At 41.3% G+C, this 16031-nt stretch overlaps 2 protein-coding genes across 2 annotated transcripts; one reads left to right on the top strand and one right to left on the bottom strand.

Moving 5' to 3' along the window:
- Positions 1–8656: 8656 nt before the first annotated feature.
- LOC122036379 lies at positions 8657–9359 on the bottom strand. The gene has a single exon (XM_042595673.1). It carries the CDS (start codon positions 9231–9233, stop codon positions 8778–8780), a length of 456 nt encoding a protein of 151 aa, XP_042451607.1. The 5' UTR covers positions 9234–9359; the 3' UTR covers positions 8657–8777.
- Positions 9360–9602: 243 nt separating this feature from the next.
- LOC122036380 (60S ribosomal protein L29-1-like) lies at positions 9603–10365 on the top strand. The gene is made up of 3 exons (XM_042595674.1): positions 9603–9763; positions 9844–9947; positions 10105–10365. The coding sequence occupies exons 2-3, from the start codon at positions 9846–9848 to the stop codon at positions 10201–10203; spliced, it is 201 nt and encodes a 66-aa protein (XP_042451608.1). The 5' UTR covers positions 9603–9763; positions 9844–9845; the 3' UTR covers positions 10204–10365.
- The last annotated feature ends 5666 nt before the right edge of the window (positions 10366–16031 follow it).

Raw genomic sequence — 16031 nt, 5'->3', positions numbered from 1 at the left:
GTCTACCACCTCAGCTTAGTTAATCGCCTGTTCGACCCCTTTTCGGGCTCTTGGACCAAGTCTGAGCACTCGGACCTCTGAGCGCCTGGAATGTGTCCGAGCACCTGAAGACCTTTTCCCAGCCATTTGATTTCCTATATCACAAGATTAATACAACTAAGTATAACCTACAAAATAAAGTTATCATAATATTTAAATGACGTTATTAATTAGATATCATCTTACCAAGACCAGGATCTAGTATTTCAGCTTAGACTTCTAAAATAACTCTAAGCTGGATCAGTGCTTATAGTTCCACTTGAACTTGTACTCACTGGATCACTCTCCTCTAGCGACTTACCTTCACTTACCATTTACAGTCACTTGACTTTCCTCTAAACCCACCAGGTCTTCTTGTTAGTTGTCAAATCCATATATCAACTGGACTTCAACCAGTTGTTAGGTCTTGTAGATCTAGCTGGACTTCTTATCAGATATTAGATCACACCTTGACCTATCTGAATTTTGTGTAAGTTATCAAGTTCTCAGACCTAACTGGGCTTCTGCCTAGTGTTAGGTTCTCTAGATCCGTCAATTTCTGTACACTCGGTAATAGAATCAGTTCATATAGCATCTAACTTTAAACCATTTGTTGTCATTCATCAAAATCCGAGTTTAACCATTTGTGCTTAATTGCACCAACATCAGAAACGCTATGAAGTCGAGATGCCGCCAAGTATAGGGGAAGCTTGGGAACGAACAACTCGGGGTCGGAAGCGCCATGGAATCGAGAGCTACTAGTAGTCGAGGTCGTACGAACTCGAGGAATTGCTCATCTCTTACTTGACCTTGTCTTCCAACTCGGTAGGATTGTTGACTTCTTTATCCACCTGACGCTCTCTGATTATCTCTCAGATCACAAGTCTACCCTTTAAATCTAGTCAAAGGAAGTGGGAGTTCGATTGATTGGATTGTGATGTGACCAAATATGGCAACTCTAGCTGCCTGGACTATCCGAGCCACGTAGTAGATCCCTTGCGTATTTTTAAAGAGATTATGTATTAAATGTAAGCACGTCTTTGACATTACGCTTTAAATGATGTCACTCCTATTAAATGTTCCGCCTACACCATCTGCCTAAATCACTAAGCACAAAAATGCACCAGTTATCTCTGAGGTTGCATCACATAATGTGATGTGACCTATGACAAGGAATATTAAGCATCAGCTGGACTATAATGATTACTCGGATTCGATTTAATCCATGCGCTCGATCCAAGGGTCGAAATTTCATTCCACTCATGTGATAACAGATGATAGTCTCAATTGAACCCACTAAGATATATAAGGTTGCAGAGTGATGCCCTTACCCTTAATCATACAATCACTGTTTTTGAGTCTGTCATTCTTCATCTTCCTCATCTTCGAGCTTTCTACGCCTTCTCGATCAATAAGTCATTTGGTTCCTTCCTATAGTTCTTTGTTTTGATCAAGTGTTCTTTGGTTATAGCCTATGTAGTCGGATAGTGTTCATCCTAATAGCTGAGGAATCATCTGCTTGGGAATCATCTTCTATTCCCTATTATATGTCAGTTGAGTCTAATTTCACCAACGGTGCTTTAGATCGATTAAGGATTACATATGGAATCCCAGCTCGCCATCTGATAAACCTTGAAGATGGGCTAACAACCTATCGTATTGTCGTCCATCCGATTTTGTGACCTTCTTCAAGAGTCATATTTTGAGTGGGTTGCACTTAATAATTTCAGCATTCTTCACCGAAGAGTCAAAATATTTTCACATTACCTTTTCCCAATTAGGCCCAAACTCATTCTAGATTCTAACCGGAGTAGTCATCCTATTCTAATTATATCAAATTTTCCTTTCTTCCCATATTTTCCATTTTTTCTTCCACCCAAAGAAGATGGAAGACGGAATCTCCTTCTTTTCATCTAGAGTTGGGCTCAGGCTCAAAAAAGAGTCTCGCATCTTCATACAAGGGGTGGAAGCCCCCTAATTTTTCTATATAAAACCTCTCAAATCTTGTCTCTTGGCCAACTCGGTGGCAGATTGAATTACCCACACCTTCAATTTTGAAAAATTACTACTTGGACTGAAGTTATTTTAGTGCTTCCAAGAAGCTTCAAGACTTACAATTCGACATTAATCATATACCTAAGAAGGGGTTACTTCATAAATTTGGGTTGAGTCTCGTCTAGACTCCTCTATAAGATTCATTTGGTAAGACTTTTTATTTGCACTAGTTTTGAGTTCTAATTGAATGTGTTACCGATTTATGCAGCTGGCATCATGATGAGAGTGTCAATGAACAAAGTGGTGAAGATGACGGAGACCGAATTAGAGGCGCACGGTGTCGAGATCATTGAATTGACCATGGCGGCAAGGTTTGATGAGGGGATGCCACTTGCTCTGGCCCCGACTCCTACGGAGGTAGTGGCCCGGGTGGTTACTACAAGACCAACTCCACCTGAGAGACCAGGGATGACCCTGGTTCCCCAACTAGCAGATATAGAGCTTACACTTTCGGTGGAGTCGGGGACTCTTCTAAGGCTGACGAGGAAGAGGCGTCGTTCGCCAAGGACTTCTCCAGGCACGTCTTCCCATGACCCACTCAAGTCTTGATTCCACCTTCGAGATCCCGAATCCAACATCCCTTATCAAATCAGGAGGTTCTCATGCCAGGGACATGACCCATGGTGGTCATTTTCCTATACAACTTCCAGCGTCCCCAACTGGGATAGGGATCTACTGAACTGAAGCCAGTTATTCCCATCTGCGGGATTTGCCAACACCTCTTGAGGGTAGGACATTGCCTTTCTTCACCGGGATAGAGGGCCTACACATCAGGGTCAGTTCATCATGCCATTTTGGGCCTCGACTTTTAGGCTCATCAAGGTGATGCCTCAATTGAGCCTTCTCTCCCGGACAAGAGAGGGAGCAAACTGGATCTTACTCTCTATTGTCGAATGGCGACCAAGTGGATGGATGGTGAAGAAGCAACCAAGGTTATGTCCTTTAGGGCACTGGTAGAGGAACTTTTACTGATTAGAGTCGATCATATGGCTAACTGGTGGTATTCGATCGGTGATTCCCTAAAGTATAGGAAGGTTACCAAGCCCTATGGGCTCGAGTGGCTAAGTTAAAGGCTCAATTAGCCCAAGCCCCTACCGAGCATGTTGTCACCGCACTCTGAACGGAGATGTCCTTTGCGTGGGTGGAGATTACCCGCTTGAAGAAATTAAGAGCTGACCCGGCCATAGCTTAGGCGAATGTCAATTGGCTAAGGGGGGGGGGGGGGTATTGGCTGAAAAAATAGCGGAGCAGCTCTAGGCAATGTGTGACCTGGAGGTGATGAAGGAGAAATTGGAACCTTTCAAAGCCGAGATCAAGGAGTTGAAATCAGGGAAGAAGGAATAGCAAAAGGAGGTGGATCAGTTGAAAGCAACGATGGATACCTAGAAGACAGAGTTAGAGGTGACCTAAGCCAAGGCGACATCTACCCAAACTGAGTTGGAAGTCAGTCGGAACAAATTTAGACTTTTGACAGTGAAACTAGTAACTACCAAAGTGGAGGCCAAATCGACCAAACCTCTAGTGGAGTCTCGACTGTGCAAATTGGAATCTACCTGAGCTGAGGTGGAGGTAGATGATAACCATGATTTTGCTACATTATTTGGGGTTCGAATCTCGGCAAAATCGAGGTAAATACCTCCTTTATGTGCTAGTCATTATTCCAAATTCTAGTAGCCACCCGTGATTTACCTCCTCCGTGTTGGCCTTGGGACGAGCTGGCGGGGGTGTTGGGGGCGAGCGTATTCGCCTTTTTTGCCACAATAATGCAAGTTTTTAATGATCTTCTCATATATTGAATTCATATTTACATCACATTTCATAATTACATTTGATCTTGGATTCAATTATAAATTAGCCTAAAATCATGGTATTTGATTCTAATAGTTGATATATTCTTTGTAGGCATCAAAAGGATTATGCACCCGATCAGATCAGATCATTTGGGCTCAAATCTAGGGCTAAACGAGACGATCAAGCCTTCGAGTGATTTGGACCATTCATCTAAGATCGGAGCATATCTAAGCTATCCGTTGAAGACCCATCCCATCCAACCTAATGAGGAGCAGATCTCAGTCGTTAATGAAGATCCAAAGATTTTGATCCAGATCCGAGATGTTCTTACCATTGGATGAGATCTGAAATATTCTGGACCGTTGGATCAGATTGGGAGAGGTTTAAAACCTGAGAAGCTACAGTGACTTCGCGGAGCTCGGGCGACACTTCTTCCTCGCGATTTTCTTCTATTGTTCATCTTCGTCCCCGCAGTTTCCCTTCCACACTCCAGATCCAAGATCAAATTTCGTCGTCGACGGAGAGCCTTGGACAATCCGAGAACCAATAATCAAGAAGCAAGGCACGATTTGAGGGCGTTCTCCGTTTCGTGATCTTGATTCCGCGAAGTTCATCCTCGGCAGATTTGAGGGCGCTCCCCATTCTGTCGACGGCGATCTTCGGATGCTGGCGAATTCGGACATTGCGAGCTTGAAGAGGGTGTTCTCCACAAGCTATGAACAATGTTAGATGAGATGGGAGTTCAGAACTTCACCGTCGGTTGCTTGAAGGGCATTCCCAATAGCATCTCTATGTTACAGCAGAAAGAAGGAGTTTGAACTAGGGTTTGGTTGTGGAATGCTCTTTCATTTGGTTTTACTTTTGAATCTTTCTACCTTTTGCTCAGATCCGATGATCTGATACTTATTTATGCAGTTTTCATTTTAGCCAAGAATCTTTGAATTTTGATTGTTGCATTTCATTCATTACTTTGCTGTATCATAAATCCTTGATCGTATCTTTAGCTCTTTGCAATTTGAATAGAATAAGCAATTGTAGTTAGATTTTTAATTCAAATAAGTGTATCATGTCGAGATCAAGTTTGAATTCCTTTGACAATCTATTTGTTGAAAGAAATCAAAGTTTTGCTTTAATTCAAATTGAAGATACTTATTATTCTATTGTTGAGCTAGCATAATTAGATACACATTGTTAGTTTAACTTTTAGACATTTTCTTTTAGCTAGATTAAGACTAAGACACCTATTGATGTTAGAAAATCCAAAAACAACTTTAAATTTAGAATTCACACACATTTACTAGTTATCCTTGGGAAAATACGACTTGAAACTCGTTGCTACATCTCTTTTCTTGAGTTTACTTTGGTTCCCTATCTTTATTAATTTGAAGCGCCTTGTGACATTCAAAATGACGACTATCAGTAGCCAAAACTAAAGCTAAGGGTAAGTTGCAGGTAGCACGAATATCCATCCGTGAAGATACTAAATCAGCCCAAGCTCTAGCAGAAAATCGACTCCATGAACTAGAGTCAATCCACACTGTAATGGAGGCAATTAAAGCTAAAGTTCAGTCCCTAGCGGCCTCTAAGTCTAAACCGTAGGTGGTTCCTGAGGCTCAAAGAGGCCAGCTAGAGCTATCAGATGAGCCAAACCATGGTAGGATGGACCAACCCATGGTGGGCTGACTATTTGATGGGGCGGGGTGGGCTAACTCGTTATCTTGGTGGGTTGAAAAATTTCCAACCTAACCCAACTCAAGGCGCATTAAGAGTTAGGCGGGCCAACCCATGCCCACTAAAAAGTTACATATAAAAAAAATTAAAAGTTTTAAAGTTAGTTACGAATTAGATTGGTCTAACCCACGATTTAGCACACATATATGATGATGTTAAGTATCTTCATATCCAAAGTTCAGCTAGGGTGTATATACTCTATCTTTTAAAGTGTTTGTTTTTATTTCTTTTGACAATTATTTTTTGCTTTTATTTGAGTACAGAAGTTGATCGAATCCGATCTGATTCAAGTTAAAATCTTGTCTTCGAAATTCTTAAATTTTCCATTTTTATTTTAAGTTTTGAGGATTTTCTTTTGTCCTCAACTCGTGGGCTAACTCGTACGAGTCACGGGCCAGGCAGATCAACCCACTTAGACCCACCTTTAAATGAGTTGATTAAATTTTAATTCAATCCGCTTAAATTATTTAGTGGTGCAAGGTGGACCAACCCGACAGGCCCAACTCCAATTGACGATTTAAGTGGAGCAATAGTAGGACAAGCACAAATAGTAAATACCACGTCCTTTCGTCGGTATATGGACATCCCTTTTATATAAATCCCTAGTAGGCAACGTGCATGCTCCTCGAGGCGTGGGCACGTTCTCCAATGTGTCCTATAAGAGGATCTGTCAGGAAGTGCCTCTGGTCCCATACCTTAACAGGGCATGCATATCCCTGACAAGACAATAGAAGCTTCCGCAGTACGATTCGCCTGTTGACCACGCCTTGTGTCAGCGACACTATCTCCCAAAAGAATATTACGAGATACAACAATGATCCTGTTACTCGACTAAGCAAGATAGCCGCTTGGCTGGGGACTCCTCTGCTTGGTCGGCCTCGGTTGTTCTTCTTTACAGCGATTGGATATAGTAGACTGCCTCCTCTCGATCGGACAAACGCTCTGGTCTCCTGGTGTTTTGCCTCTCCATACTGAGCGTTTTACGATCTTACCATACTGTTCCGAGCTAGACGGGCGGTCAGCTCAGCCAAGCCTATTTTCGATCGGACATTGTTTGCCCCGACCGACCCTTATAGTTAACCTCCGCTCGACCACCGTAAGCGAGTCCTTTGACACCCTGACATTAATTACCTTGACTTTGATCTCCACCTTGGCAGTTAACTCGTACTGAACGGGCACCCCCTTTATTATCGCCTCAGTCTGAAATCTCAAAATCTGCATGATCGCTATCTACTTCTTAAAATAGTATGAAATCCCAAGATATGTAGACATGTTATCTATTTCTTGAAATAAATGATGACATTATTTTTAGTTGAGAGTGTTATAGTGGCCGCTGCGAGTCGGGAGTGTTAGATTATATAATTTTATTAAAATTATTTATTTATAGTCTTTAGGATAATTTAGCGTTTTGATAATTAATTATATAAAATTTTATATTATTTATTTCTTAATATTTTTTAAATACATCAAATTAAGTTAGCTATTTTTTCTTTCGTGTCAATTTCTATCAAGAGAAGGCTCAAAGATTGATGACCAGAGTGGTATGAAATCGATATGCTGCCAAGTCGAGGATAACTTGGGGATAAATAACTCGGGATCAAGAGCGTCATAGAATTGACAGTTACATATAATCGTACTGTTTCAGTAGAATTATTGACTCTTATACATATTCTTTTATTACCTCACGGATCGAATATAAATCGAACAATGTATTTTGAAATTTTTAATATGAGATTAAAGTCCTCTTCACAGGAGTCTCTTTCCTCTCGCTGGCTGATTGCAAATCATCAGTTCAAAAGGCTGGAAGAGCCAAAAGCGTAGGAAAGGGTACAGTGGCCACCTGTACAACACTTTGCAAGGCTGCTTTCCAGCTCAGTGCAAGCTCGCGCCCCACTTCTCTCTCTTCGGCTGATGCTGGAGCATCAGGACAAACTAGCGGGGAAAGCTCGAGACAAAGGAACATGAAGATGAATAGATTTGACGAGAGGGGACTCTAATTAATTTCGTTGCTAACTCAAGGACGCTGCTGCTATCATTGAAGGCTATCTTTCAGTTAGTGAACCTGCAGAAGGAGAACGATCGAGGGCCCTCTCTGGCTTCGGCCACATGACACGTTATGGAATGATTGAGGCTTTCTTTAGGGTATGTCTGGTGCCAGATAACTAGCTATGAGTGTTTTTCTTTCTCCTTGAGGCGACTCATCGCGCATTCATTTGCTTGAGTTTGTGTCCTCGCTGATCAGTGATCGAGGAGGGGGGACTGTGTAGGTTTACATTGATGGTGTAAAAGGTGGTGCCAGGGCTCTTTTTCTTAAATGGAAAACACAAGAAATTAGGAGGTGGTAAGGACAAGAATGTCTTAATTCCACTAGCTTTTCTGAGAATATGATGCTTATTTACTGATTTCGATGGATTAAGTATAAGAATTAGAATGAGCTGGTCCTCCGTTTTACTGTGAATACTTTCCGATTTATTCTGATAATCAACGGAAACTCCTCTAAAACCGGATCCATTGCCTAGCATAGCAAGACAAACTGACAGTAAGTGACAAGAACGAGCAGCTGAAGAAATCATCAAGGATGGTGCTTTTGTTCAATTGCGCAGCTGCAGAAACTTACTTCATCGAAAAAAAAATTCAATAATGGGATTTTTTTGCCACTTTTTTTATAAAATAATTTAAAAACTGATTCTCCCTGTGGGTAAGAAGCTAATGTGGGTTTCAACTGGGCTAACCTAAAGAAAATCCGGCCCAACACATTCTTGTTTTTTTAGTTTCTTATTAATTTTAGGAACTAAGCAAGATTGCAAGGATGATGTTTATTCCGTGATTGGTTGTACAAGGAATCGATAATGGTGGATACCGTCGTTGCCTTCATTATGATCTCAATGACCATTTGAAGGTGTTTAGGAGGATGACTGTGAGTGAAAACTCTAGTTTCATCAGTGGCAGTTTGTTTCTTTCTGATTTCTCAATTGTGCCTTTGGTGAGAAGTCGTTTTCGATCAATCGATTGTTCTACCTCCGTTAATAATTAGTCGAGCTTTGGACTCCAATTATCGATGTTTAGCAGATATTTCTTAGGATGCAATGAATTAGCTTCACGAATTTTTGCGTGACAATAAAATGATAGGAAAGCACAAAAATAATGATCCATCAATTATCATCAACAAGATGCGTGTGCCTTCATCTAGACTTGGACTCATGGATGGTATCCAATGACGGTCTCCACTGCCGGCATCCGCCAACTCGCTTGCTCGTCTTTTCCTCGCTTCCGCCGCTTATCTCCGGGAACACCCTCCTCCCACGACAGTCCTCCTTGCACCGCCGCCTCCGACGACCGACGGCCTCGAGCAGAACCTCCACCTGGCAGTCGGAGAGCCGGGACCCGACCCGGTTCAGGGGCAGCAGCAAGTAGACCGCCCCGGGCAGCAGCTCCTCATCCGCCCGCAATATCCCGGCGGCGCGCCGGGTCCTCAGCGCCTCGTCGGCGCGCGCCACCGCGTGGCCGGGGAACTCCATCATGATCTCTGCGGCGCCGGCGGGGGCCTCGATTGGGCGGAGGACGCCGTCTGGGCCGACGACCTTGGCCGTAGCAGCTGCCTGGATGCACCGGGGAACGCACGACGCTCCGTTGCCCATATTCCTGGTTTAATTTTGAGCTGATCTCCGACTCCTCCGCTAGCAGGACGCTATTTATTTACTTCTGGGGCTAATCGAGCGTATATATTTCTTGAACTTCGAGGAAGATTTAAGAGAAGGGAAGAGTGGGGAGGCGTATTTATATCAGAGATCGAAGAAGATAAAACAGAGTGAGAGTGGACTAGATCAGTCAAAGAACAAATGAATTATAACTACCGCGTGGAACCTGGGCCTTGTGGAGTGTCCGTCGCGCGTTCTTCGTTCGTGCTTGTCGACGTCGTCACTAGACACCCACCAACGCGTTGAACGAGGTGGGCGGCCGGTCATTGACAGGAGGATGATGGAACTGTAGGGCCCAAGTTTGATTGTGATCGAGAACTTGGGCTTGAGGCCCAACTTAACCATATGGCTGAAAGGGTAATACAGTAATTGTGCCCATTAACTCTCCTATAAAAGCTCAGCGTAGGTGGAACCCTAGCGGCTGGCGGACGGCGGCAGAAGAAGTTTTAGGGCACGCTCCGATTCTCCTGGTACGATCTCCTCTTCCTAATCTTTCACCTTGCTGGTTTTTGTTTTTAAGATTTGTCGAAACGCCCTTCGCTCGATTCAGAAATGGCGAAGTCGAAGAACCACACGGCGCACAACCAGTCGTACAAAGCTCATAGGAACGGGATCAAGAAGCCCAAGAGGCATCGCCATACGTCCACCAAGGGGGTATCGATCTCTTTCCTTTTTACCGTTTCCATAAATTTAGTTTTATGTTTTGTCTTTTTTCACCATTTTGTATGTTCTCCAGTTTATACGTTTTATAGAACTAAGGATCTTTTTTTTGTATGTTCCTATCAATGATCTATTTCGTTCCTTGTGGCAGATGGACCCAAAATATCTTAGGAACCTGAGGTACTCGAGGAAGCATAACGAACTCAACAAGAAGGCTGCCGCCGCCTCGGGTTCTGAGATGGAGCAATAGAGGATTGAGTGCGGAGACAGTCGGTTTCACCTTTTAGATTCGTTTATGGTTTTGTTTCTCTTGCATTGAATGTTCCAGTATCGTATCCAGTAGACTTTCAATTGGCAAACAATGGTGTAGCAATCTTACTGCTAAATTCCTTTCATGAGGTGTTCTTTTTAATCTGTGATCCCGCAATTTAAGGTACTTGTTCCAGTATACTTTTTCACAAATAATTTGATCTTATCTTCAAATGTAGGATTCAATATTACTACGGATGATATGTGTATCTCTGCATCTACTTATAGAATTGGGAGAAAAATGTTATGTTCATTACAGATTCCCTAACGTCTCTGCATGTCAGTTCCCTAGATAATGTAGTTAGAATCCACAACTAAGGATTAATTGGCTACTTAATTTCTACAATAGTTGAAACTGCTACTTCTTAGATAACTTGTAGAATCCACAAGTTATAGGCATTTTTTGTCCAACGACCTTTGTATGGTTTTTCTTTATCTTTAAATGGAATCGGTGTTTGTTACCTTTCAATGTTTTTCTATATGTTAGATTGAACGAGTGTTTATTCTAAATAACATTTGGTTTTGTACGTGGGCGATTATATGTTTGTATGGTGTTGTGCGATCTTATTTTGTTTATGGTCTTCCCTCCCTTCGTTTAAGATTTACTAAAAAATTCATTGGTGGTTGCAAATAATATGAAATTCATCGATTAGTTGGCGAATATTTTAAAAAAAATTTCAAAAAATGATTTCTGTATTTTTTTCATAATAAGAATCTGCATTTGTTTTTGCTAGGTTGATTAATAGGTTAATAATAGCTTTTTTTTAATACGTTGAAAGCATGGCTTGCTACGATGAATTGACTAATAGATTTTAATTAATTTGCTCTTAAAAAACAGAAGTGGTAAAACTTAAATTTAGCAAATTTAAGTTTTCTGAGGGGTTTGGTTGATGGATTTGAAAATAAGGGAATGAAATGATATTAGAAAATAATATTTAGATTGTGAGTTTGAAAATAATTTAAGAATGATTTTTAAATTTATAAGAATTCATCAATTTTTATTCTCATTTTATGTTATTGTTAAATTTATATCTATAATCATTCAATTAAACGTCACCTCAGCAAAAGAAGGCCTGTGATGTTAAATAATGAAAAGCTTGGGCCCGTAGCGTAAAATGTTGAAAAGGAATCCTTTTAAAATGGTCTTCTTATTGGATAATTCAAATATTTAATTTGGAGGCAGCAACATGATCCTATGAAAATTTGTCATCAATAATTAGGTTAAATAGAATCCTATTGCATCGTGTTCGGGGGCAATTGTTTGTTTGTTTTCCCTGGCACATAGTTGAGTTAGTATTGTAGATTTGTATTAGCAAGATTCGAATTCCATATAATTTAATTTTCCCTCGCTTAGGAAGTTTTATCTGTCTTTCCTTAGGTCTTGAGTGGGTGGTGGTTTAATACCTTGATTTATTTTTCTTTCACAAATTCTCTCTTACGGTCGAGTGAGTCGTTAACTAGGGTCACACGCTCGCATTGTAGGTGCCACTCATATCGTGATTTAAGGTTTTCGGATGATTGTTCGATACCATGATTTATCTTCCTTTTACAAAATATATTTTACGGTGGATGGTGCAGTTACTTCCCTTACACAAGGTGCCACTCAGTACTACGATTTATCTCCTTCTAAGTAGGCTTTAGAATGAATAGTGGGAGGGGTTGGGTATTATCATCTCTTTTGCATCACACTAGTAAGAGAAAATAGATCTAGAGAAGCGCAACCATGGAATCCACTTTCGTTTCCGTTTGCCTGTGTTGCATCTGCCATGAGGAGAATTCCACGAGCATGGAAACCCCCTTTGGTTGCTCTGGATTCGTAAAGGTGTTTTTTTTTTTTTTTTTTTTTTTTTTTTTTTTTGCAAATTTTCTATCTTGTTCTTAGTCTCCTAAAGAATGTGTGGCTCGTTTGGTTTAGAGAATGATTTGAAGCTCTCAAGCAAGTTTTGTGAAATTTGCGGTCAGGAGACAAACCTAGGGCTACGGCCAAAGGATTTTGATTCTTTTCATATCAAATTTTCCTTTTTGATTCGCAATGGAGACAAAGAAGATCTAATTTGCGACGGAGATGCAATTTTGCTATAACATTTCGGATCCTTCTACTGCGACAGATATTTGAACCAATCCCTGAGAAGAAGGCCAAAGTGACTAAGTGTGAATGACAACAGTCATCGTGTGAGTATTGTCATGCATTCTATGCGATGCAAATGGTGATAACTCATTCCAAATGCCTCTTTATTATCCAATCTAAAAAAATATGGAATCGTCACATTAACGGCCCTCTTAGAGTCGGTCCTATGGATATGGAGAGAGGTAAATACAGGTACACAGGTGGAAAGTACATGGCGGAGACGTTAACCCCAGGCAGTGACACCCCGGGGATCGACCCCTGGACCTTTCAGCCACAGAACCATGCACTCCCCATCTATGCTACACCCTGGGGACCTCTATTATCCAATCTAAGATCTTATGGAAGGGAGATAAATCAAGCAAAGTGACTAAGTGTGAATGACAACAGTCATCGTGTGAGTATTATCATGCATTCTATGTGATGCCAATGGTGAAAACGTTCATTCCGGATGCCCTCTCTATTATATGATCTAAGATTTTATAGAAGAGAGGTAAATCACATTATTGAGCGGCCTTCTAAATGGGACAAATTTATTTTCTAAGTAAATGAATCCTAGGAAATTCAAACCATGCTCCTTCAGTCCTTCTTAGATACAAATCTACTATTCGAATATCAATTTAATTACGCCAGGAAATGCAGGGTCGCTATGGCAAATGATGTGGTAGGCTTAGATTATGATCTCATCCCATGGGTATAACGAAAAAAAATCTTCGAATGATCTCTTTTTTATATATGCTTTATCATTTTGCAAACTTTCATTTATTTTCGTACTTGTTATTACATCCACATGTATGATTTTACATTAATTGGTCAGTTGTTTCAGTTTTCGTAAAAAGTTTTTTTTTATTTCGACAAAAAAAAATTAAAATGGACTAAAAGTGGTTATGCATGTGAAGTTATTGCTCGTCATGGTTATTAAGGGTTAATTGTACTTTCCTGTTTCTCGAGATGAAGATCGTCGAAGTTGTTGAAGAAGATTATGAGTAAGGATGTGCGAGTTGAGATGCCCCACGGGTGTAGTTGAGTAATTAGTACTCGAATAATAGATTTATATCATAAAGAAAAAAAAATAATTAATCAGGTTAGATAAGATCGAGTCTAGGATGATCGATTTGATCCTATAAAAATTTTTTATCGATCACCAGGATAAATAGAGAAGCGCTCGCAGCGGGCAGTCTAGGAGCACAACATCCTTTAGTTGCGTGCCCCTAAGGTGACCGGTCCGGTCCTACGAAAGTTTCCTACCGACCATCAGGGTAAATTGGGAAGCGCTCGCAGCGGGTAGCCCAGGAGCCCAGTATCCTTTAGTTGCGTGTCCCATTTGGAGGAAATTTTTTTACAAATTCGTCATAACTGGGGTTTGAACCATGGATGTCTGGGTGATAACCTGAATGCTCTGCCGCTACATCATAGCCCCGGGGGCTGATTTATATCATAAAGTGGCAAAAAGACGATCCACTCACCCCAGCATCTCCGTCAGCCCGTCCCAGGACCAATACGAAGGAGGTAAATCACGATAACTGAAGAAGCTAGTATACAGTGGGAAGAAATACACAGGGACTAAGAAATTACGTCTTGACTATCCTGAGATTCGAATTCATACTCTCAAATGGTAAATTTCTACGTACTAACCACTCTAGTTAAATCCGTAGGGCCTGATTTATATCATAAAGGTAAGCATGGCTAGTGGATCGAGATGTGTAGTCAAATATATAGAGTTCAATGATAGATCTATTATAAGTTTTTGGTGGTTTTCATTCATATCATAACGTATAAATTCTTTAAATCTATCCCAACACATGTATTTTTGATCTAACATTTATTACGCGTCTGTTAAATTAATGACGTGAAATAGATTAATTTTATTTGAGAAATTTTATTATTTTTTTAAAACAGTATGTTTACAGACACGTATGTTATTTTATTACAATTTATTTATTTTATTTATTTTGCCCCCGTAATTTCTTCTCTCACTATTCAGAGTGGAAATAAAAATCCTGTTAGGAGGTATTTTATTTTTGGTTTGTAAATAATAAAAGATAAATTATAATCTTTTCACAATCTGAGATAAAATAAAAAACCATAAAGGCGTGGATTAAACGTGATTATAATCAATGGCAATCCAAAGTGAAGTGGCTAAGACAATTTTATTTGGATAATTTTCTTAGGTCAAATTTGATCAGTTTGATTAAGTTTGAGTTGAGTCAAGTTTGAGTCGGGATTTGAGTTTTGATGTTTGATAATATAAGAAGATTACTGGAGTAATCGTCCGGTTGTGGAGATGGTCAAAGGATTTGTTAGGACCAAAAGTAGCTAGGGGGGGGGGGGGGGGGGGAATAGCTCGTCTCTTTCGCTCGGTGGTCGGCGTTGCTTGTTTCTTCAAAGATGTGCAGCGGAAATACAAAGAAACACTCACACACCGCTAACACGGTTGGTTTACTTGGTATCCACCTCACAAGAGGTGACTAATCCAAGGATCCACACCAACACACACACCCTCCACTAATGAAACTCTCCTTTATGGTAACTACCAAGGGCGGAGAAGCCCTACAAGACTCAATACAAGAAGAAGAAAGGGTAGTAAAGAAATATAAGCTTACAAGCTTACAATGAGTGCACAAACCCTAACACTAGTTTCTTCTTCTTGCTTTGATCCGCCTCTTGACTTGGAAGAGCCTCCAAGAACCTTCAAGAACTGGCGATCTCGAGCTTGAGAAAAGCTGTGGAGGAGCTGGTGAAGATCTGGAATGAATCGGTGAAGAGGTGCCGAAGACAACGCCCGCCTGCGGCTCAAATACGACGCAACGGTCGGATCCCGATCGATTCGATTATTCCCAATCGATCGGGGAGGCTTTGGATCGATCCACAGATCGATCCGTGGCTCCTCCAGAACTGCCGATCGATCCACGGATCGATCCAGCGCTTATCGCGCAAAAAAGCCCCAATCGATCCATCGATCGATTGGGACCTCGATCGATCCACCGATCGATCCGTAAGCTTTTCGCTGGGAAAGGTCCGGATCGATCCACCGATCGATCAAAACTGGATCGATCCATCGATCGATCCAAGACTTGGTTTTGCCCAAAACCAAGTCCCAAACCTCCCAAACCAACATCCGGTCAACCTTAACCTGTTGGTACGTCATGCCTAGCATCTAGTCACTCCCTTGACCTGCTAGGACTCCCTCACCAAGTGTCCGGTCAATCCCTTTGACCCACTTGGACTTTTCTTTCATGCCAAGTATCCGGTCACTCTCTTGACCTACTTGGACTTTTACCTAGCTTCACTCACTAGGGTTTTCAATCTGCCTAGCTTCACTCACTAGGACTTTCACCTGGCTTCACTCACCAGGATTTCCATACTGCCTAGCTTCACTCACTAGGACTTTCACCTGGCTTCACTCACCAGGATTTCCATACTGCCTAGCTTCACTCACTAGGACTTTCACCTGCCTTCACTCACCAAGATTTCCATCTGCCTATCTTCACTCACTAGGGCTTTCACCTGACTTCATTCACCAGGGTTTCCTTCCAGTCAAGTATACCTACTTGACTCTTCTTCATTCACACTGATCAGTTCCTGATCAGAATCTCCCCATATGAACAACTGCACCTGCATTGTCCATGTGTCTACATGTATTA

The sequence above is a fragment of the Zingiber officinale genome, unplaced genomic scaffold, assembly GCF_018446385.1.
Source record: "Zingiber officinale cultivar Zhangliang unplaced genomic scaffold, Zo_v1.1 ctg149, whole genome shotgun sequence".
NCBI lineage: Eukaryota > Viridiplantae > Streptophyta > Magnoliopsida > Zingiberales > Zingiberaceae > Zingiber > Zingiber officinale.
The sequence above is the reverse complement of the archived record's forward strand: the minus strand, read 5'-3'. Positions and strand labels throughout refer to the sequence as shown.

Coding starts and splice junctions, on each gene's coding strand:
- LOC122036380 (XM_042595674.1), top strand. CDS start 9,846: ATGGCGAAGTCGAAGAACCACACGGCGCACAACCAGTCGTACAAAGCT. Junction 9,948..10,104: donor GCCATACGTCCACCAAGGGG/GTATCGATCTCT, acceptor TCCTTGTGGCAG/ATGGACCCAAAATATCTTAG.
- LOC122036379 (XM_042595673.1), bottom strand. CDS start 9,233: ATGGGCAACGGAGCGTCGTGCGTTCCCCGGTGCATCCAGGCAGCTGCT.